The 24249-nt window shown below is 46.0% G+C and overlaps 1 protein-coding gene across 1 annotated transcript in view; it reads left to right on the top strand.

The window, feature by feature from the left end:
- LOC122796504 (cytosolic 5'-nucleotidase 1A-like) overlaps nucleotides 1-24249 on the top strand; it is a 385824-nt gene that overhangs the window by 163281 nt on the left and 198294 nt on the right. Inside the window, exon 4 of the mRNA XM_044065040.1 lies at nucleotides 12273-12395. Coding sequence (XP_043920975.1) covers nucleotides 12273-12395 — 123 coding nt within the window. The remainder of the gene's footprint in view (nucleotides 1-12272; nucleotides 12396-24249) is intronic.

The raw sequence follows: 24249 nt of genomic DNA, 5'->3' as shown, positions 1-24249 counted from the left end.
TGGAGCCTCTGCCTTACATGTGGCAACTCCTACCCTGATCCAGCCTCTAGGTTTGGGAATATTAGAGCCAAGCTCTTCTGGATCATCTGTGTTTGAGATGAGGTTGTGGTCTTCGTCAACTCCAGCATCGTCTATGGCCCAGCTGTCTCCAGTTTCCTTGAAACTGGAAGGATTGGAACCAGAGCTGAAGCTTTAGTGTTAAGTCGGGTGGTAATGGTTCGAATGAGAAGCTGTCTGAGCCATCCCTTTCCTTTGGAGCCATGGAGTTAAATAGCTTGGCTCTGGCTTCAGTCTTGGAGCAGAGCTGTGGTGGTGCTTTTGGCCATGCTGGTGTAGCAGCTTTGGCTCCTACCAGAGTGGTCTTATGTTCTCCTTTGGCTTCTGCCTTCAAGGCATTGAAGAGAGCTCTTTCTAAGGCTGGAGAAAAGACATTTTTACCCCTCTCGGTGCCACCCACTCCAGGGCTTTAGACAAATTTGGAAAGTGTTCTTATGCTTCAGCCACCTTTGCTGTAAGGTCACTGAGCTACTTGACATACATGACTATGTTCCAAAGAGATTTGACCAAGGAGCTTTACAAGTCTCTTTTTGGGTCCATGTCTCCAGAAAAAATAACAGTGAATTCACAGCTGGCCACACATTAATCCCTGTGGAATGCCTCCACGCATCTCATATCCAGTGCAACAGAAGATGTTTTGAGAGCCGCAGGAACAGGCATTACATTGAGGAAGCATGCCTGGATGCACTTGTGAGAGTTTTTTAATCTTTTTGAGACATGTGTCTTCAATACCCTATTTGATGGGTCGACCTCATTCAGCCCCAGGGTCAAAGACACCCTCTCCACGATTGAACAGGATGGGAAAACTCTTTCTTTCTTTCTGCTATAGGGATACGGTTCTCTACCTCCCAAAGAACCTTCTATAAAAATCTGAAGGGGGGTAAGGAACTGTGGTTTATATGAAGTCTCAATGGTTTTCCCAGGACTTCTCCGAAGATAGACCCCCCCTCCCCCCACACAGTGGGGTGTATTCTATTCTAACAGTAAACGTCGTCCTTGTGACAGAAGAGGCCTGTAGAATCAAGGCTTCAGGGGTCACTTCTCCAAGAAGCCATTTCTGCAGTCCTGAACAGCTGCCCAACTGCTGTAACCTGGAGGCACTCGTGGGGGGTGCTTATCTCTGCACCCAGAAGTCTAGCCATTCATCACCAAAAATATCTGGGTGCAAACAATAAGTACCAGAGGCTGTTTCATTCCCTTTATTTATCCACCTCCACTACGCAAGAAACTTCCCATTGTATATCCCTCTCAAAGAACAGTATTAACATTAGAAGTCAAAAAGCCGCTAGACAAACAAGTCATCCAGATGCTCCCACCAGACAAGCAAGAGTTTGAAACTTACTCCAGATTCTTTTTAGTGCCCCAAAAAGAATGGGTACTAAGGCCAATTTTTGACGTCTGTCACTTGAACCAGTTTGTCAAACACACAAAGTTCTGGATGGTCTTGGTACAGATTCTCTTTCCTTTAATGAGGAAAGGTGACTGGATGTGCTGGGTAGATCTTCTGGATGTGTGCTACCGCATCAGAATGGAAAGACACTCCAGGAGATTCCTTCACTTTTAGCTGGGAGACGGTCATTTCCAGTTCAGAGCCCTGCCCTTTGGTCTCACCACAGCCCTCTCAGATGCTCACTGAATGCATGACAGTGGTTGCAGCTTATCTCTGGCTGCAAGAATTCCAAGTGTTTTCATATCTAGAAGACTGGCTCAGTACCACTCTTACCAGGCCTCTGCTAATCCAGGCCAGAAACTACTTGCTTCAGCTTTGTTCCAAACTGGGAATTACAGTGAACCAGGACAAATCTCAGTTTTTGCCGGTACAAGTTCTGTAGCTTGTTGGAGCTCATTTGGATACAACAATTCAAATTGCAGTGTTACTGGAGAATAAGTTGCTACTCAGAAATCAAGCTCAGCAGATCCTTTCCTATCAGATACCACCTGCCAGACTAGTTCTTCCAACTTCTGAGATCATTGGCAGGCTCTGTTACTTTGGTCCCTTTGGCAAGATATCATTTGAGAGTGTTACAGTGGTCACCAGTGGCCCATCAGATCCCACTCCATGACCTTTCCAATATGCGTAACAGGAATCTGTGGAAGTCATGCAAACTGGTGGATTTGATCAGCAGAGGTGTTTTGGGGCTGTACCTTTGGTCCTCCCTCCCTTTTCCAAAGCCACACTAAACACAGATATTTCCCAACTTGGGCGGGGGGGGTATTACCTGGGAAAGAGTGTCCAAGGCACTTGGTCCCCATCAGAGGCCAGTCTTCACATCATTGTCTTAGAGATGATGGCAGTCCTCCTAACATTGTAGGCCTTTCAGGATGTCCTTTTTCTAGTGGTGATTCTATCCAGATTGACAACATGTCAGTAGTCTGGTACATCAACAAACAAGGGGGAACGCACTCCTATCTGTTGTGTCGAGAAGTGATGACAATGTAACAGTGTGTGACGTCTTCCAGCTGCTTTTTAATGGCAGTGCACATTCTGGAAAAGACCAACATTCAAGTGGACAGATTGTGCAGAACTATTCTTCTTATTTTCTCCTTCCTCACAAATGGTGTGTTAGCCCAACACTGGCAACAGATATCTTTCATTGATGGGGCCAACCATGCTGCAGTCTTTTCACTTCTTCCTTCATTTCCAAATGCATCAGTTTCTTCTCTCTGATTCCCCCCTCCCCTGAATGGGGAGTCCTTGAAAGACGCACTGATCCACGATTGGCCCTCTGGTTCCCTATACGCTTTCCCACTCCCTGATCCCAAAATTTCTACAGAAAGTATTGAAGTGGAATATCAGTCATCCTCATTGCCCCTTTTTGGCATTAACAGGTGTGGTTCCCCTACCTCGAGTCTGGCCTCATCTGGTGCACCCTTCTTGGGTGCTAGATCCAAATCTGGATCTGCTGTTTCACCCATCCAGAATGCTTTGTCTAGATATTTGAGCCCTAAACTTAACTACATGGTCTCTCCACTTCCAGTGATGGCTATTTAGTCCAGGCTTTCTTCCCAAGTGGTCCACATTCTTCTTCTCAGAAACCATTCAGTAGAAAAGTTTACACATGTAAATGGAAAAGATTTTCCGTTTGGGCTTCACAGAGAAATTTAGATCCTTTTTTGTTCCTATGTCAGCAGTGTTAAAATTGCCTTCCTTTCATTTTCTGTAACGGAGCTAGTTATTCTACTGTCAAGGTTGAGTCAGTGGCCATTTCAAGATGTTCATCGTGCATACAGCTGCAGTCATAACAGATGGGTTCTCCTGCCGTCAGGCGGGTCCTCGGTCGGCCGAATTTCAAAGTCTAGGTCCGGCGTCGGTTGTCGTCGCTTCTTCCCTGACGTCAGTGCGACAGGGGTATAAAAGAACCAGCCGACGCCATTTTCTTCAGTCTTTCTTGCCTTGCGGTGCCCGAAGCAGAAGCAGTTCGCAAGTGCCGGTCGGCCAGCTCCTGAGATTACGAAAATTTGGAAACCGAAGTCTTCTTAAAAGCTAAGTACCTCGTTGGGGAAACTTTTCTTGCCTCAGACCGATGTCAGACAAAGTTAATAATTGTATTTCTTGTGGGAAGCAAATACCGCATAAGGATTTCCATTCCCTCTGTATACCTTGTTTAGGCCCAGACCATGACGTCTCGGTCTGTCGCTTTTGTGCTACATTCAACAAATGCACTATTAAGCGTCGGGCGGAGTTCGCCCAGCATTATTTTGGGAAAGCATTTAACTATACTATGTCGTCGGATACTCCGACTCTGGTTTTGTCTAAAAAAAACTCAAAGACAAGGACCTACCCATGAGGTCCGCGGCCTCTACCAACACCACGCCAAAGCCGACTACACGTGGTCCGGTTCTCAGCGAGGCGCCTACGCAGCCCCTGACTACCGACGACCTGTCTTTGATGATGTCTCCTGTGCCTGAGGTCGCAGGCTCCTCGGCCCACACCCCGACTACAGATACCGAAGCCACTCTTGGCGTTGAATCTCAGAATGTGGACAGGTCCACCTCCACTCAAGGTGTCTTCAGACCTTCCTCTTCTTTCTCCATCAAGGCTTTCACAAAGTCTAAAGCAACCATGCACTCAGAGACCAGCTACACAGGGCCCATCTCTAGGCCCCATGCCTAAGAAACAGATGCTTAAAATGGCTGAGGATTGAATTACTCTTATCAGAGGTTCTCAGCCCCCTCCGGACAAAAGGCCTAGAGTGGAGGAAGATTCCCCCTCCTCTGATCAGGGCTCCATTATTTCAGAGCACTCTGATGATCAGGAACATTCTTACTCCCTTTGAAGACTCTGATGCGGAGGAGTCCATCCCTTCTGTATCACCCCTGAGGATTACTCATTTGGGGAAACTTTGCATACCTTAAGGGAACACTTCCACTGGGAGGGCCAGGATTATTCAGATTCCAAGAAAAGGCTCAGGGAATTTCTCTTGCTTCCTCAGCACAGGCCTCTGGCTATACCTCCTGTCTTGGACATCCTAGATGATGTTTACTCGGAGGCCTGCCTTAACCCAGACTCTCTACCTCCAGCTCCAGTTAAGCCTGACAGGTACTACAGGGTCCCTGACTCACACCAATTTCTATACAAGAGCCATGCTGCTGACCTAGAAACCATCTCACTGGGCCCCAAGGGAGTTAAGGCCTCCATTGCTAAAAATCCATTGCCTTCCGAGAGAGATTCCAGATCCTTAGAAAGGTGGGGAAAAAAGGTATATACTTCGGCTACCTTATCCATGAGGGCCTTAAACTGTCAGTTTCATATGCTAAAATACCAACAGTTTTTGTTATCACAATTGAAAAGTAAAATGTCACAACCTGAACAACCAGACTTGAAGGAGTTGCAGGATTTGATGCATAGTGCAGAACAAGTGGGTAAGCATACCTTACAATGTGGTTTTGATGCTCTAGAGGCCTCATGTAGAGCTACTGTTACAGGATCAGTCATACGTAGGCATGCCTGGCTCAAGGAACAAGCCTTGCCTGATCATGTCAAAGCTAAATTACTAGACACCCTCTTCAAAAGGATGTACTATTTGGTGCTAATGCTGAGGAGGTATTAAGGAAAATGGAGGAAAAGGCTAAATCAATGCAAACTGTGAAAGAATTTCTACAGGTTCAACCCCACGTTTAGTAGAAATTGGCCTTCAAAAACTGGTCCTTTCCTGCCACAGACAGACCCCAAAGAGGCAGATACAGGCGCCCAAGGGGCAGAGGACAATCCCAAGGATCGTATAGAGGCAGACAATGGCAAGCTCCTACACAAAGAGGTGGTGAGGACAACTTGCAATCTTTCAGAAAGCAAACCCAATGACTTTCCTCTTTGCATGCCAACCAGGTCTCAAATAGCAGCCCCCTTAGGAGGAAAGCTGGCATTGTTTTCAAAAAATTGGCATATTGTCACAAAGGATAAATGGATCCTGGACATTATAAACAGAGGCTACAAATTCCATTTTCACACCCTTCCAAAAATGAGAGGCATGCCAAACCTGCCACACAATCAAAGGGCAGAGGCACAAAGGCAAATTACAGATCTCATAAACATGAAAGCTATTCAAGAGGTACCTACACATGAACAAGGTCAAGGTTTTTATTCCAGGCTATTTCTGGTGCCAAGGAAGGGAAAAGATTGGAGACCTATTTTGGATCTATCTATCCTAAACACATTTCTACTGCACCAAAATTCAAGATGCTCACTCTACAGCAACTTCTTCCCATGCTGGGCAAGGAGTCTTGGCTGGTAACATTGGACCTCAAGGAGGCATACCTGCATGTCCCAATCAGACAAAATTGCAGAAGGTACCTCAGATTTCTTGCAGGTTCAACCCATTATCAATTCTCTGCATTGCCCTTTGGCTTATCTACTGCGCCCAGAGTATTCACGAAATGCCTGGCATCAGTAATTGCCTACTGCAGACTTCAAGGGATACAAATATATCCCTATTTGGACGACTGCCTGATCCAAGCGGACAGCAAGCACATTCTTCTGAAACATCTGGCTTATGTAATAATGCTATTGAACTCTCTGGGATACACAGTCAACAAAAAGAAATTAAGGCTAATACCCTCTCGGAAGATAATTTTCCTGGGTGCCAATATGGACACAAACACCCAGATGGGCCTACCTCAGAGAAGCAGGGGCAACTAATTCAATACTTCAGAACACTTGCAAATTGCACCAGGCTGACTGCAAGGAAAATCCTGCAGGCTCTGGGATTCATGGCATCTTGCATCTTACTAATCCCATGTGCAAAGCTGCATATGAGGAAACTTCAGTGGTACCTGAAAAACATATGGTCTCAACACAGCCACAGTTTGGAAACAATACCACTAATTCCATGTCTGCAAAAGGAATTTCTGTGGTGGACTCAAGCATGTCAAACAAACAGGTCTTCCATTCAGCAAGCCTCAAGCAAATCAAGTCATCACAACAGACGCCTCGGACTATGCCTGGGGGGCACACATAACAGATCGGTGCATTCAGGGCAAATGGTCCCAAAAAGAAAAGCACCTTCACATCAATCAAAAAGAAATGCTAGCAGTAATAAATGCTATTATAGCTTTCAAGGACCTTCTACAACCAGGTCAACTATTGATAAGAACGGACAACACCACAGTTATGTGGTACATAAACAAGCAGGGAGGAACACATTCTTACCCCCTATGCAGACTGGCCATGTCTCTTTGGAACATGGCCGTGGACTTACAAATGGAACTACAAGCACAGTACTTGCCAGACAAGGAAAACACGCTGGCAGACAACCTAAGCAGGAATATGACAGATCCACACGAATGGAAGTTGCATCCAAAAGTTTTTACAGAAATAATCCAGGAATGGGGAAGGCCAGACATAGATCTCTTTGCCTCCCACAAAAATCATCAATTGACAAAATTCTGCTCAAGGATCTTCCATCCAAAGGCCTGGAGAGTGGACGCTCTCTCTTTCAGTTGGACATCAATGACAGTTTATGCCTTCCCGCCTCTTCCTCTGCTGCCCAAAGTTCTATTGAAGACCAGAGCAGACAGACCAAAGATGATCCTCATTGCTCCGGACTGGCCAAGACAACACTGGTACCCATTCCTGAGGAGCCTGACGCATTCCCCACCATGGACCCTGCCTCTAATGCCTCTTCTTCTGACTCAGCACAGCTTCAAAACTCTTCACAGTCAGCTAAAAACACTAAATCTAGCCGCATGGAAGATTCCTTAGCATCACAGCAGGCCCTACTCTCCAAGGAGGTGCAGGATGTCATTTTGGAGGCCAGAAGGCCATCAACTAGAAAAGCTTACTCCGCAAAATGGAAACGTTTTTGTGTCTGGAATGAGAAAAAGGGCCAGGACTGAATTTACCTCAAATACTACAATATTTGGCTGAACTGCTAAGCAGTGGACTTTCTTTCTCCTCCATCAAAATCCATGCCTCAGCCATTTCTGCAGAATACAACACTGATCCACCTTTATTCTCTCACCCTCTCTTAAGACAGTTCCTCAGAGGGGCTAAGAATTTAAGACCTCCAAGGAAACAACCAATACCTGCTTGGGATCTTAATTTCATTCTGGAAAAACTGAGCTTGCCTCCTTTTGAGCCAGCTGCCTCATCAGATTTGCAATATTTGTCCTGGAAAACAGCTTTCCTTCTGGCTATCACCTCAGCTCGTAGAGTTTCAGAACTACAGGCTCTCATGGCTGTCCAGCCTTTTATCATCTTCCATCAGGACAGAGTTTCCTTACGAACCAACCCGTCCTTTATGCCTAAAGTGGTATCCAGGGTAGCTTTAAATCAGGCCATACATTTACCTACTTTTTATCCTAATCCTCAAAACAAAGGGGAGAGATTACTACATTCCTTGGACATCCACAGACAACTGCGTTATTATTTGGACAGAACAAAGCCTTTCAGAAAATCAGAACAGCTCTTTGTGGCCTATGCGGTAGGAGCTCAAGGAAAGCCAATTTCCAAACAGACAATCTCAAAATGGATAGCCCACTGCATATGCTTTTGCTATTCCTTTCATGGCAAAACCGTACCTACAGGCATTAGAACTCATTCCACCAGGGCCACAGCCACCTCTGCAGCCTTCCTCAGAGGAGTTCCTACCAAGGATATTTTGGAAGCAGCCACTTGGAGTTCTGTGCATACCTTCTCCAAGCACTACAACCTACTATTATACTCCAAATCTAGAGCAGGCTTTGCCACTGCAGTCTTGAAGGGCATTTTGGCTCCTCCTAGTTCCACCTAGTGCCTACCACCCCTTTGTTAGCTTTGGAATTCTACCCATCTGTTATGACTGCAGCTGTATGCATGATGAACATAGTACAGTTTTGTACCTACCATAAATGTAGATGTTCGAGTGCTAATACAGCTGCAGTCCAGGTTTCCCTCCCTCCTTCCCCTCTTGGGACAGACCTATAGGCTAGCACATCCTCATACAACCTGATTGGGGTATTCATTTATGATGTATTTGCTTGCAACTACTGTATTTTGATTATATTGCACTGCATTATTACACAAATTTATGTATTGCCTTCCTTCTGGGGGCACCTAACATCTGGGGCAAGAAAAACTGAAGAAAATGGCGTCGGCTGGTTCCTTTATACCCCTGTCGCACTGACGTCAGGGAAGAAGCGACGACAACCGACGCCGGACCTAGACTTTGGAATTCGGCCGACCGAGGACCCGCCTGACGGCAGGAGAACCCATCTGTTATGACTGCAGCTGTATTAGCACTCGAACATCTACATTTATGGTAGGTACAAAACTGTACTTTTCCATGTGGGAGATTGAATCACACTGCCTTAGCCTTACTCAAGTTTTGTAAAGCCATCCTCAGAGATACATTTCTTCTTAGACTACAGTTAAGGATCCTTCTCCTCCTTTGGGACTTAACTGTCTTGCTACAGGCCTTGACCCAAGTTCCTTTTGAACTTGCTTCAAGTGTGGAGCTAAAATTTCTGACTGGTAGCGGTTGTTTTAGCCAGGGTTCAGACAGAAAGGCGTCAGAGCTCCAGGCTGCATCTTGCCAGCCTCCTTATGTTGTTTCCCAAAAGAACAGGTGTACTTCACACACCAACCCTTCTTTCCTGCCCAAAGTAGCTTCATAGACTTGAGTATTAATCTTTCAGTCTTCTTTCCAAGTTTTTCGAATAAAGGTGAATACATACTCCATTTATTGGATGTACACATACAAGTACACTTCTATTTTCATCAAACCAAACCTTTTAGGAGAGTGAATCGTTTGTTTCACATTTTAAGACCAAGGTAAGTCAAGACGTGTCAAAGGTTACCTTAGCTAGGTGGTTGACTGGCTTTATCCCTCATGTTTATGAGATAAAATGGTTGGCTCTACCAAAATGTCCAAAACCACACTCAACAAGATCTTTCAGCACTTCTTACAGCCTTCTCTTCTATGGTTTTGATTGATGACATTTGTGCTTCCACCACATAATCTAATATTCATAACTTCATTTCCCATTGCAAATTGGATTTGCTTTCTAGAGACAAGGTAGCTTTTAGTTCTGCCATTCTCTGGGACATCCTACCATAAGACCACCCATGGAACTAAGTAGCTTAGGACGGTGTCCCATCAGTTGAGGGAATGGACAACATCAGATATGAAAGTAGTATACATAACAACAATAGATCTGTGTTGTCTGTTTCAGTCTTTCCACAATTTCCATCCCTCCTTCTCCCCTTCCATCTCATGTAAAAATGTTCTTCCTTTGACTTTGTTATGGCTGTATGGGCTGCCGTTGCAGTTCTGGTGAAGATTTTGCCCTTTGCTGGTTCATGTAGTTTTCTAGTAATGCATATTTTATGTAATGTTTTTTTCTTTAGAATTCAAGAGCAAACTGTGTATCTAAGGTAATGCTGGGGGAAGGAGAAGATTATGGATAAGGGAAGGAGCCTGAGCTACAAATCCTAAAGTCTGAAAAAATGACCAAAGCTGGATGTGAGGTCAAATCCAAGACCCATCTGTTGAAGAAGGACCGAAATAGACAACACAGATCTGTTGCTGTCTAAGTACATAACGTTTGTTTTACAGTAGAAGTAACCTGTTCCTCCGCTGTTTTGGAATCATTTGGAATTCCTCCCAAGTATTAAATGTCATTGGGCCGTTCTATCCAGTAATATTAAGAGTGCTTACGACAGGAGAGTAAGTGGAGCTGTAATGTTGCTGCAGAGTGATAAATTTGTGTTTACTTGCATTCAGTAACAAGTAGCTTCCTGAAACTAGTTTTATATGTGTGTAAAACCAGGTGGTAACCTTTTGTGGGTACCATTTTGTGACTCTGTCATACATAGTAGGAATGTGTTGCACAGTGGGGTATATATCAACAACCAGCTGTTTGCAGTGTACTGACAATGAGTTAACACTGCTGCTTAAAAATTAGGCCTCTGGACTGATTCTTTGAAAACCTTTGTCTCATTTGAGCTTACCAGAATGTTTATTTATTCACTTTGTCCTGTATTTCCTGTTCTCTATTTGGTTCCAGAACCCCTTGGAGTGTTTTCATTACTAGAATTGATAATTTTGTTAATTTGTCCAAAAGGCATTTTGTGAGTGATCGTATCAAATACCTTTGAAAGGTCCAGGAGTCGGACTTGAAATTACCTGTCAGTTGTCCTTGGTGTAGTCTGTTTAGATGACTTTTCTGAAACAGTAAGTGTATTGTGAAGGAATGGGTATGCTAAGTGTAAACACACTATGGGCAGAGCAGCTAGTAGAGAACCTGAAGGGCTGCTGTTTCATTTTTTTTCCTGCTTCTGACTATTTAATGTTTTTTCTTGTTCATAAGATGATTAGCAGAGAATGCGTGTTTTAATAAATTGCATAGAGTCACTCGAGTGTAATTGTGTATGTGTCTGTATGTACAGTACTCCCACTGTATAAAAGTGTGCAATCATTCACTGAGAAATCTGTTACATAACCTGTCTGTGTGGCATAGAGGGATAAAGCCCTGATCATGTCCCAGACTACCCCAGTTGAACCTAGCAGATGGGTGCTGGAAGTGCCAGGCATATGGGAATGGGAAAGAGTATCTTGTGCTGTCTCTCGCCTCCCCAGGGAGAAAGATGTGGTGTCCCAGCTGGCCTATTTGCTGCTTGAATGACAACTGGGGTGTTTCACAGAAGGGTAAAGCCCAGACAGTGATCAAAGTGACCATAGTTCATTTAGTGGCTTGAGCACTTACTTTAACCAACAGGGGAGTAAGCTGGCTATGCCAACTCACCTCTGTCTTGGGGGGGATGCTTGTCCAGGATACACACACTGCAGCGATATACCTGGTGGAGAGAGGAGAAATGTACATGATGTACTCATACTAGGAGGTGTGACTATTTGAGGGCTTATGCCACTTGTCGACGTGACAGTCCCACACTAAGTTCATTTGACATCCTTCTAGGACAACATTTGCTGAGCATGCACAGGGTGATAAACATATAGAAGATTCTCTTATGGTTGCCTTGATGACAACCCCTTTATCTTGGTTCTCATCCAGGTAAGGAGACTGAATAGGCAGCTGTCCGAGGCTGTCTGATGGCTGTCATGCAGTGGTAGTTCAAAAAAATTTCTGGGATGTAGGTGTGATAGTGTGTGTAAAACCCATTTGCACACTAAGGGAAGGTGTAGAATGCCGCTGCCATGAAGTGGGTGTGCGGATTAGCCACCAGCGGCACAGTTAGGAACATCACAGAAAACCCTATTGTCTGTTTCTTGAGGAAAGGAGAGCTGATGTTCAGACAGGCAAATGGGGAGAAATAGGATATTAAAAAAAAAATCTCACTTTGTTGGCCTTGACATAGCGTGAAAGGCAGTGTGATTCAACTACTTCCTAAGTGTGACTGTGATGGTGTGATGGCAGGAGTAGTCTTATTTCTGCAGTAATGAATGCATGCCATCACACTTTCTGCAAACTGAATTTCATACTCTTCAGAAGGACCTTTTAAACGGCTAGTATTGTCTACCAGATAAAGGAGATGGTTGAGAACCAAGTACTTCTGCCAGTAGCATAATAAGTCCAGAAAATGCCAGATATACCATTATTTACAGTACATTAAATTTAGTTACTGATCTGTGGTTATTCATATTTTGCTAGAAGTGATATGCTGTCTCTGTCATTGTTACTCAGTTGAGGTTAACACTAATTGGAAGTGGCATGATTCATGTGCAAGTGTTTCTGAATATTATTTAATGCCATCAGAAATTTACAATGCTTCTTTTTTTCAGGCCTGACAATTGAAAGGTTCTGTATGACAGGAGGAAAGAGCCCTGTTGGCTATCTTAAGGCATATCACACCAACCTCTACCTCTCTGCTGATTCTGAAAAAGTACAAGAAGCAATAGCGGAAGGTAAGGAATCTGTGTATAAGATACTATATGATCTGATGTTGTTAATTATAATTCTGTCCTCAACTGGTGGGTTTGGATCTGATCCTTGGATCTGACTCAGCCATTACTTTAGTTCTTGGCCACCAAAAAGCTCTCAAGCTCCTCCCTTACCCATAATACACCAACCCCTAACATACCCCAGATCTTATTTGCTGCTTTTGTGCATAGACATGGTCGCCTTCAGCTCTTGAGTGATTCATTAAAAATTATATGTTTTTCAAGTTTTCAATTAGCTTATGTTAGTTTGTTAGGTTCTCCCTTTCAATTCTATAAAGTCTCCTTTTCTTACACTTGATGTAATCTCCTTTACCATTGTTGGAAGATGTTCTTCGTGTTTCACTGTTGCAGTCATTACATTTGGGTTATCTGCTTGCAGTAGCCCTCAGTCGGCCCTGATTATCAAAGTCATGGGTCCTGCATCGGTTGCTGTCTCATCTTCCATGATGTCAGGTAGTCAGGGGTATAAAGCATGTAGCCGACACCATGACACCATTCTTTCATGCTGTGCGGTGCCCGAAGCAGAAGCAGTTCGCAAGTGCCGATCGGCCGACTCCTGAAATTTTCGTTTTAGAGTTTCAGAATTGAAGTCTTCAACTAAAGTGTAGTACCCCGTTGGGGAAACTTTTTCTTGCTCTAAACCAATGTCAGTAAAAGTCAGTAATTATATTTCTTGTGGAAAGCAAATACCTCATAAAGATTTCCATTCGTACTGTATTTCTTGCCTAGGCCCTGACCACGACGTGCCTCGCTGTCGGTTTTGTGCCTTATTTAAGCAATGAACTATTCGTCATCGGTATATTTACGCTTCTAAATATTTTGGTACTCTGTTCAATTATCCAGATATGTCTTCGGTTAGCCATCCGACTACCGACATTCTGAAAAAACGCAAAGATAACGACAGAGATAAGCCGCCTAGGTCCAAAGCTGCCGACAACGCTTCTCCTAAGCCAGTCGCCAGTTCGCCGGTACTCATTGAGGAGCTTTCGCAGCCCCTGATACCCGCTACTTCAGATTCGCAGACCTCTACTGAGACCCATTCGGAGTCCAGTATGCCGCGAGATGCTTAAGTTGTGGAACCTGCGGATGTCTCTACCTTGGATGGGTCCGGAGCCGCTGTGCAGGCACCGGCTTCTGAGGTTGTATTCAGGCCTACTGACTTGCATATTAAACCGACGCCATCTTCTTCTTCAAGGCTTAAATCTCAAACCATGCCTAGAAAACCAACGCCCAGACCGCATGGCCAGGCCTCTGTGCCTAAAAAACAAATTATAAGAATGGCTGAAGACCTTATTACTTTATTCAGGGGAAACCAACCTTCCCCCTCTAAGAGACTTAGGACTGAATTTGCTTATGATACTTCTGACCAGGATTCTGAAATTTCTGTTTCCTCTGATGACCAGGATTTACCCTTGTCTACCTATGAGGATTCTAATGCAGAGGACTCCATTCCCTCTGCCCCCCCAGAGGATTTCTCTTTTGGTGAAACCTTGCATACTCTCAGGGAGCATTTTCGTTGGGAAAGCCAGGATTACTCTGATTCCAAAAAGAGGCTTAGGGATTTCTTACTCCTGCCCCAGCACAGGCCTTTAGCTATCCCTCCTGTACTAGACATTGTTGATGATGCCTTTTCAGAATCTAGCTTGGCCCCTGACTCTCTACCTCCTGCTTCCAGAAAACCTGATAGTTATTACAGGGTTCCTGACTCTCACAAGTTCCTTTTTAAAAACCCTACTGCAGATCCTGAGACCATTTCACAGTGGCCCAAGGGCATTAAGGCTACTACTGCCAAAAATCCTAGCCCCTCGGATAGAGACTCCAGGGCGCTGAATGGATGAGGGAAGAAGGTATACACTTCTGCAACCTTGGCCATTAGGGCCTTAAATTGCCAGTTTCATATGTTAAAGTATCAGCAGCATATTATGGGATTGTTTAAACAGAAAATTATGTTGATTCCTGACTGCTGAAAATAAGAATTTACAGGATTTAATGCATTCTGCTGAACAGGCTGGAAAACATACTTTGTAATGTGGATGTTATGTAGTCCAATCTCACCTGCATTCTTACCCGTGGGTTCGGAGCCCCGACTCGGCCATACTTTACCCCAAAGTCTTTCAATTGGCTGGGCTAAGAAGGTATCCCATGCTGCACTGCTCCCTTTCCCCAGATCTCGTTTGCCGCTCGTATAGCTTGGACGTGATCTCGCTCTTGGCTGTGGCTAAGTATACTTTTGGTCTTGATATTAGAGTTTTTCTTGCTCAGAAAGCTATTTTCATAGCTGTGTGTGATGTATTTGGAGTGTGTTAATTGAATAAGTTGGTGTACTTATTTCTTTTTTCGTAGTGTTTTAGTTTTGTGGTGTCCCACTAGCTGTTTTCTCAACGGGCTAGGCCCGTTTTCAGTTAGAGGACCTAGTCCATCCCCTCTCATTGTGCTCTTGTGTTCTAGGGCCGTTTAAATTATAGGGCCGTTTAAATTAGAGGACCTAGTCCTGCCCTGTTGTCCCTGTTGTTCTCTTAGGACCGCTTAAGTTAGAGGTCTTTGTGGTGTCTGTTTTTTCTTAGTTCCCGCACTTGTGGCTGGATTAACGGTTGGTCTTATTGTTGGCTGGTGGCTCAGCTTCTTTCGCTATGTCTAAAGATTCAAAAGAGCATAAGCCCTCGGGCTTTAAAAAATATACAAAATGCAGTTATAAAATGTCTATCACTGATGGGCACTCTGTTTGTGTTTACTGTCTGGGGGCGATTCACCTCCAGGAATCGTGTACCTTTTGTCATGCCTTTAGTCCGCGTGTTCTTCAGGAGGGGAAGAACAAACTGATTTTGAAAGGACTTCTGAAACCCTCCTTCGAGGAGGATTTAGAGAGGGCTTCTAGCTTCAAATCCTCCCCCTCTAAGGCTAAAACTTCTATAGCAAAAAAGTGATCTCTGGCTCCATCAGTATCCTCGGAGCCTCCGGAGAAAGCAGCGAAATCTTCTATGGCATCCTCGGCTCCACTGCCTTTGGGGCCGCAGGAAGTGTCTACATCTACGGAACCTGCTTCGGCTCCAGTTTCCTCGGAGCCAGTTCGGAGCCGGTCACCAAGCATTAGGCCGGTCTCTCCTCCTCGCAGGTCTCCTTCGGAGAGGAGGTCTAGATCTCCTTCCCTATCTTCTAGGTCCTCCAGGACTCTTTCGGATGTGGATGTCGATAGAGTGGTGCAGAGACTGCTCCAATCACCGGTACTGGCAAATTTGTTTTCGGCTCCAGCCCAGTCGGCTCCGGAACCGGTCCCCCAGCCAGCATCGATACTTCCTCCTCCGAGCACATCTCAGCTTTCGGAGCCAGAGTGGTCGGCGCCGTTTGATGTCCCTAGTTCAGCTCCGATAGCCCCTCCTGGCTTATCAGCTCCGACTTCAGCTCCGACTCCGTCGGTGCCATCCACGGGGTTCAGGACTCGGGATTCCTCGGTCGGACCCGAGGGGGAGGCCTCGGTACACCCTTCGGCTCCTAGTCTCCCTCTCGGTACTTCGGCGCGGGGGAGCCTGACCCCTGTCTCTGCTTCGGACCTGGTCCTTTCTGCTCCGAGGTCTTCCACGGTTGGTCGATCTTCGGACCCGGGGGGACCAGCTTTCGAGGCCATGCAGAGCACGCTGGCCAGGTCATCATGCGGCTCTGTCACTCTGTCCCCAACAGCACCGGTGTGGGTCTCTGATCGCCCTGTATCTCTTGACAGCGGAGACCCAAGGCCTCAGGATACCCCCACGAGTGGTCCCCATATTTGTGAGGGCCCCTCATTGTTTTTGCCTGAGGAGCCGCCCAGAAAAAGAAATTGCAAGAGGAAGCACATAGACTCCCAAGATGAGTCCCTCACATCAGACACTGACCTTGAGGAATCGGAGGGGTCCCCCAAGTCATCCTCTGAGGATGTTTTTTTCTCTGACATCCTAGAGATTTTGAAGCAGAGGGGTGACTGGCCCTCCAAAGCTCCCTCCGAGGAGGAGTTGATGTTCCTGAAGGCCTTTGGTGCTCAACCCTCCACCTCGTGGGTGTCTCCACCCTTTGACAAGCTCCTGGATCTGGTTTGTCGAAGGGTGTGGGAAACCCCTGGCTCTGTGGAACCAGTCCCCAGGAGACCCAACAAATTTTTGTCTGCCCCCTCTGATAAGGAGTTTCTATCCAAGGGAGTCCCTGTAGATGCCATGGTGATGGCAGCGGCCACCAAGAAAGAATTGGCTGAGACTTCTTCTACCGTCCATCCCCCTAACAAGGAGTCTAGAACCATGGACGGGTATGGGATGCGTATGATGTTCATCGTGCATACAGCTGCAGTGATCACAGATGGGTTTTCAGCCGTCAGGCGGTCCCTCGGTCGGCCGAATTCCAAAGTCTTGGTCCGGCGTCGGTTGTCGTCGCTTACTCTTCTGACGTCAGGAAGGCCAGAGTATATAAGACACAGCAGACGCCATGTTCTTCAGTCTTTTTTGCCGCGCGGTGCCCGAAGCAGAAGCAGTTCGCAAGTGCCGGTCGGCCAGCTCCTGAATTACGAAAATATTTGGAACCGAAGTCTTCACTAAAGCTAAGTACCCCGTTGGGGAAACTTTTCTTGCCTCAGACCGATGTCAGAAAAAGTTAATAATTGTATTTCTTGTAGGAAGCAAATACCGCATAAAGATTTCCATTCCCTTTGCATACCTTGTTTGGGCCCAGACCACGACGTCTCGGGCTGTCGCTTTTGCGCTACCTTCAATAAACGCACTATCAAGCGTCGGGCGGAGTTCGCCCAACATTACTTTGGTAAAGCTTTTGACTATAAAATGTCGTCGGACACTCCGACTACCGTTTTATCCAAAAAACGCAAGGAAAAGGACCGACGCGAGGCCCGCGGTCTCCGCCGACACCACGCCAAAACAGGCTACACGTGGTCCGGTTCTCAGCGAGACGCCTTTGCAGTCCCTGACTACCGACGACACTCCTTTGGCGGTGTCCTCTGTACCCGAGACCGCTGGGTCCTCGGCCCTTTCCCAGACTACAACGAAGCCCGCTTATGTCGAGCCTACTAATGTGGACAGGTCCACCTCCACCCATGGTGTATTTAGGCCTTCATCTTTTTTTCAATTAAGGCCTTTACTAAATCCAAAGCAGCCAGGCATCCCACGAGGCCTGCTGCACAAGGCCCATCTCCTGGACCCATGCCTAAGAAACAGATGCTTAAAATGGCTGAGGATCTAATTACTCTTATCAGAGGTTCTCAGCCCCCTCCTGACAAGAGACCCAGAGTGGAGGAAGAATCTCCCTCTTCTGATCAGGGATCCATTTTATCAGAACATTCTGATGCAGAGGAACACTCTTACTCCCCTTTTGAGGATTCGGATGCAGAACAGTCCATTCCTTCTGTATCCCCCCCTGAGGATTTTTCTTTGGGGAAACCTTGCACACCTTGAGGGAACACTTCCATTGGGAAGGCCAAGACTTTTCAGATTCCAAGAAAAGACTTAGGGAATTTCTTTGGTTACCTCAGCACAGACCTCTGGCTATACCCCCTGTTTTGGATGTACTGGATGATGTCTATTCGGAGGCTTGTCTTAACCCTGATTCTCTGCCTCCTGCACCAGTAAAGCCTGATAGGTATTACAGAGTACCCAGTTCTCACCAATTTCTCTACAAGGGCCATAATGCTGACCCTGAAACCATTTCACAAGGCCCCAAGGGATTAAAGGCCTCCACTGCCAAGAATCCACTTCCTGCAGAAAGGGAATCCAGATCTCTAGAAAGGTGGGGTAAGAAGGTATATACCTCAGCCACCCTAGCCATGAGGGCCTTAAACTGTCAGTTTCATATGATTAAATATCAACAGTACCTGTTATCACAATTAAGGAACAAAATGTCTCAACCTGAACAACCAGATTTTAAAGAGTTACAGGATATGATGCATAGTGCGGAGCAAGTGGGTAAACACACCTTACAATGTGGTTATGATGCCCTAGAGGCCTCCAGTAGAGCGGCTGCTACAGGATCAGTCATTCGCAGACATGCCTGGCTTAGGGAACAATATTTGCCTGATCATGTGAAAGCTAAACTTCTTGATGCTCCTTTACAAAAGGATGTACTTTTTGGTACTAATGCTGAGGAGATACTACGGAAAATGGAAGAAAAAGCCAAATCTATGCAAACTGTCAAAGCTTTCTTACAGGTCCAGCCACCATGTTTTAGCAGAAATTGGCCTTCAAAAAACTGGTCCTTTCCAGCCACTGACAAGCCCCAAAGAGGTAGATACAGACGCACAAGGGGCAGAGGCAATCACAAGGATCATATAGAGGCAGACAATGGCAATCTCCAGCACCAAGAGGTGGTGAAGACAGTGCACAACAATACAGGAAGCAAACCCAATGACTCCCTCATTTCCTTGCCAAGCAAGTCACAGCTGGCAGCACCTTTGGGAGGGAAACTAGCATTATTTGCAAACAATTGGCATATTGTCACAACAGACAAATGGATACTGGACATCATAAACAGAGGCTACAAATTTCAATTTCACACTCTTCCAAAAATGAGAGGCATGCCAAACCTGCCACAAAATCAAAGGGCAGAGGCACAACTGCAAATTTCAAAGCTCCTAAACATGAGAGCTATACAAAAGGTACCTACGCACCAACAAGGTCAAAGTTTTTATTCAAGACTTTTTCTGGTACCAAGAAAAGGAACCGACTGGAGACCCATTCTGGACTTCTCCATCCTAAACACATTTCTACTCTTACCAAAATTCAAGATGCTCACATTACAGCAACTTCTTCCCATGCTGGGCAAGGAGTTTTGGCTGGTAACATTGGACCTCAAGGAGGCATACCTGCATGTCCCAATCAGACAAAGCTGCAGAAGATACCTCAGATTTCTTGCAGGTTCAATCCACTATCAATTCTCTGCATTGCTCTTTGGCTTATCTACTGCGCCCAGAATATTCACAAAGTGCCTGGCATCAGTAATTGCCTACTGCAGACTTCAAGGGATACAAATTTACCCTTATCTGGACGACTGCCTGATCCAAGCGGACAGCAAACACATACTACTGGAACATCTGGCATATGTGACACGATTACTGCTTTCTCTGGGATATACCATCAACAAGGAGAAATCAAGGCTAAAACCATCTCAGAAAATAACCTTCCTGGGTGCCAGCTTGGACACAAACACCCAGATGGCATATCTTATGCCAGAAAAACAAGGGCAACTATCTCAGTACTTCAAAACACTAGCAAAAAGTACCAGGCTTACTGCAAGGAAAATCCTGCAGGCTCTGGGATTCATGGCATCTTGCATTCTTCTAATCCCATGTGCAAAGTTGCATATGAGGAAACTTCAGTGGTACCTAAAAAATCTATGGTCTCAACAGTCACAGCTTGGAAGCAATTATACTGATAATTCCATGTTTGCAAAAGGAATTCCTATGGTGGGCCCAAGCATGTCAAGTAAACGCAGGCCTTCCATTCTGCAAGCTTCAATCAAAACAAGTCATAACCACAGACGCCTCAGACTACGCCTGGGGGGCGCACATGAAGGACAGGTGCATTCAGGGCAGATGGTCCCAAAAGGAAAAGCACCTTCACATCAATCAAAAAGAAATGCTAGCAGTAATAAATGCAGTTACAGCCTTCAAAGACTTCTTGCATCCAGGACAATTACTGATAAGAACAGACAACACCACAGTAATGTGGTACATAAACAAGGAGGAACACACTCATACCCCTTGTGCAGACTATTCATGACTCTTTGGAACTTGGCTCTGGAAAGACAAATCGAGCTTCAAGCACAGTACTTGCCAGGACTGGAAAACACACTGGCAGACACTCTAAGCAGAAATATGACAGATCCACACGAATGGAAGTTACATCCTCAGGTGTTTACAGAGATAATCCAAGCGTGAGGGAGGCCAGACATAGATCTTTTTGCCTCCCACAGGAACCATCAATTGAAAAAGTTTTGTTCAAGGACCTTCCATCCAAAGGCCTGGAAAGTGGACGCCCTTTCATTCAGTTGGACAGCATGGACAGTTTATGCATTCCCACCTCTGCCTCTTCTGCCCAAGGTGCTTTTGAAAGCAAGAACAGACAAACCAAGGATGATACTGATTGCTCCATATTGGCCAAGGCAACACTGGTATCCACTCCTGAGGAGCCTAACACATACTCCTCCCTGGTCCCTGCCTCTAATGCCTCTTCTGCTGACTCAGAACAGATACAAAACTCTTCACAGTCAGCTGAAAACACTCAACCTCGCTGCATGGAAAATTCCTTAATACAACAACAGACCCTACTCTCCAAGGAGGTGAAGGATGTCATTTTGCAAGCCAGAAGACCATCTACTAGAAAAGCTTACTCCGCCAAATGGAAGCGGTTTTGCTGTTGGAATGAGAAAAGAGGCCAGGACCCTAGAAAATTGAACTTGCCTCAGGTTTTACAGTACCTGGCTGAACTGCTGAACAGTGGACTTTCATTTTCTTCCATAAAAATACATGCCTCAGCCATTTCTGCAGAATTCAACACGGATCCTCCTTTATTCTCTCACCCACTCTTACGGCAGTTCCTCAGAGGGGCTAAGAATATAAGACCCCCAAGGAAGCAACCAATACCAGCCTGGGACCTTAATTACATACTAGAAAAACTAACATTGCCTCCTTTTGAACCTGCTGCCTCAACAGATTTGCAATATTTGTCCTGGAAAACAAGTTTCCTTCTGACCATCACTTCAGCTCGTAGGGTTTCTGAACTACAGGCCCTCATGGCGGTGCAGCCCTTCCTCATCTTCCATCAGGACAGGGTTTCCCTTCGTACCAACCCATCTTTTATGCCAAAAGTGGTATCCAGGGTAGCCTTAAATCAAGCCATACACCTACCTACCTTTTATCCTAACCCTCAAAACAAAGGGGAAAGGCTGCTACACTCTTTAGACATCCATAGGCAGCTACGTTATTATTTGGACAGAACAAAGTCCTTCAGGAAATCAGAACAACTTTTTGTGTCCTATGCTGTAGGGGCTCAAGGGAAACCAGTTACAAAACAGACCATTTCCAAGTGGATTGGCCACTGCATACGGTTTTGTTATTCCTATCATGGGAAATCTGTCCCTACTGGAATCAGATCTCACTCCACCAGGGCCACAGCCACCTCTACAGCCTTCCTCAGAGGTGTTCCTACTAGAGATATTTTGGAGGCAGCCACTTGGAGTTCTGTACATACCTTCACAAAACACTACCACCTGCCCTTGTATTCCAGAACAAGAGCAGGCTTTGCCACTGCTGTTTTGCAGGGCATTCTGGCTCAACCCAGTTCCTCATAGTACCTACCACCCTATGCATAGCTATGGGACTCTACCCATCTGTGATTACTGCAGCTGTATGCACGATGAACATAGTACAGTTTTGTACCTACCATAAATGTAGATGTTCGAGTGCTAATACAGCTGCAGTACAGGTTTCCCTCCCTCCTTCCCCACATACCACTTGACTGGGTTATCCTGCTATGTTTTATTTGCTTGCTTACACTGATTTTGCATTACATTGCATTTCTTACACATGTACAAAAGCTTTATTTATTTATTGCCTTCCTTTTGAGGGCACCTGACATCTGGGGCAAGAAAGACTGAAGAACATGGCATCGGCTGTGTCTTATATACTCTGGCCTTCCTGACGTGAGAAGAGTAAGCGACTACAACCGACGCCGGACCAAGACTTTGGAATTCGGCCGACCGAGGGACCGCCTGACGGCTGAAAACCCATCTGTGATTACTGCAGCTGTATTAGCACTCGAACATCTACATTTATGGTAGGTACAAAACTGTACTTTTTCTTCAGCGACCTTTACTCTGCGGTCGTTGAATACTTATCACATTTTACATGGCTCCAAAGAGATCTCCTAAAAGAGCTTGGAGATACTCTGCAGGGTAACGTTTCTGAGGCGGTGGCTCAGAAGGTCAACGCTCGGATGTCTACCCTCAATTCTATTGCTAACTCCTCCATGAGGCTGATCTCTTACGCAACCGAGGAAGCAAGTAGGGCAGCAGCTTCAGGAGTCGCTCTTAGGAGACACTCCTGGATGCACCTTTGTAATTTTGCGGAGGCCTTCGAGTCTACGTTCACCAACGCCCCGTTTGATGGTTCCTCCTTATTCGGAACTAAGGTGAAGGACACTCTTACTAGGTGTGAGCAAGAGGGAAAAACTCTGTCTGCCGTGGGAGTCCGTTTTTCCCTGCCTTCTAGGCCTTATCCCAAGACCCAGAGGAGTGGGAAAATGTGGTTCAAAAAATCACAGAGGTTTTTTCACGACGCACAAGGTGAGTCCCCCTCCAGAGGCAGGGGAGGGTGTGGTAATTCAGGTAGACACCGTCCTAGGGGCAGAGGAGGCCCGCGTAACTTGGGAGACCACGATTCCTTTCGTGGTTCTCCCTACCAGCACTTCTGATGGGAGGCCCGACTGTGTGTTTTCGGAGCCAGTCGGGGGTTGCATCTCTCTATACCCGGAGGCCTGGCAAGGTATCACCCAGGACCAATGGGTATTAAAAATAGTTTCCGGAGGTTATCTCATTCCATTCTCGTCATCTCCTCCTCCAATCAAAAAAATCCCTGATGTTCCACCCAATCAAAGGGATTCCGCAGCTTCAGAGGTTTCAAAGCTGCTAGAAAACGGAGCCATCCAGCATGTCCCCTCAGACCAGATCGGATTAGGGACTTACTCCAGATTCTGTTTTGTGCCGAAAAGGACAGGGGACCTGAGACCCATTTTGGATCTCAGCCAATTGAACACCCATGTGAAGAAGTCCAAGTTCTGAATGGTCACGTTGCAATCTGTTCTCCCATTGTTGGGAAAAGAAGTGTGGATGTGCTCCATCGACCTCAAGGATGCTTACTACCATATAAAGATGGACAGGACATCCAGAAGTCACCTGCACTTCCGGCTGGGAGCCAGTTATTTTCAGTTTCGCGCCCTACCCTTTGGTCTCACCACAGCCCCCAGGGTGTTTACCAAATGTATGGCAGTGGTGACGGCTCACTTGAGACATCAGGGATTCCAAGTGTTTCCATACCTGGACGACTGGCTCCTTCCTGCCACCACCGGGCATCTACTTCTTCAAACCAGAGACGCCACTATCAAACTGTGTCAACACTTGGGCATCACTCTAAAATGGGAAAAGTCTGCCTTTTTGCCCTCGCAGCGTGTCACCTTTTTAGGCGCCGGGCTCATTAGGGCGTTTTTACCACAAGAAGGAATCCAAGTTTTACAACAACAGGTTCATGCTTTGCTTCCTCTGAGAAGGGTGAAGGCAAGATTGGTCCTCAAATTGTTGGGGATGATGGCTGCTACGATCATGCTGGCCCCCCTGGCGAGGTTACACATGAAGCTCCTTCAGTGACTACTCTTCGCTCAGTGGTCTCTACAACATCTTCCGCTTTCTCACCCTATACTGATCACAGACAGGTGCAGACAGGATCTCCATTGGTGGCTTCACACCAACAAGCTCAGTGCGGGAAAACCCTTCGTTCCTTCCCCTCTGGTTGTCACAATGCCTCCCAGATGGGGTGAGGGGGCATTATCTAGGCAGGACAGTCCAAGGCACATGGCAAGAACACAAGATGCATCTGCATATCAATGTCCTGGAGATGAGAGCAGTGCTACTAGTGTTGCAAGCACTTCAGAGCTTCCTTCCTCTCAGGACAAATGCGATCCACTCAGACAATATGTCGGTGGTATGGTATCTGAACAAGCAAGGAGGAACCAAGTCGTACCCCCTTTTCAGAGAGGCCGTGCGAGTGTGGCAGTGGGCATTGTTTTCCCAACGCTTTCTTGTA

Source organism: Protopterus annectens, chromosome 1.part0 (genome assembly GCF_019279795.1).
Source record: "Protopterus annectens isolate FY-2018-M chromosome 1.part0, PAN1.0, whole genome shotgun sequence".
Lineage (NCBI taxonomy): Eukaryota > Metazoa > Chordata > Ceratodontiformes > Protopteridae > Protopterus > Protopterus annectens.
Note: the sequence above shows the minus strand (reverse complement) of the source record. Positions and strands in the feature narration are given on the sequence as shown.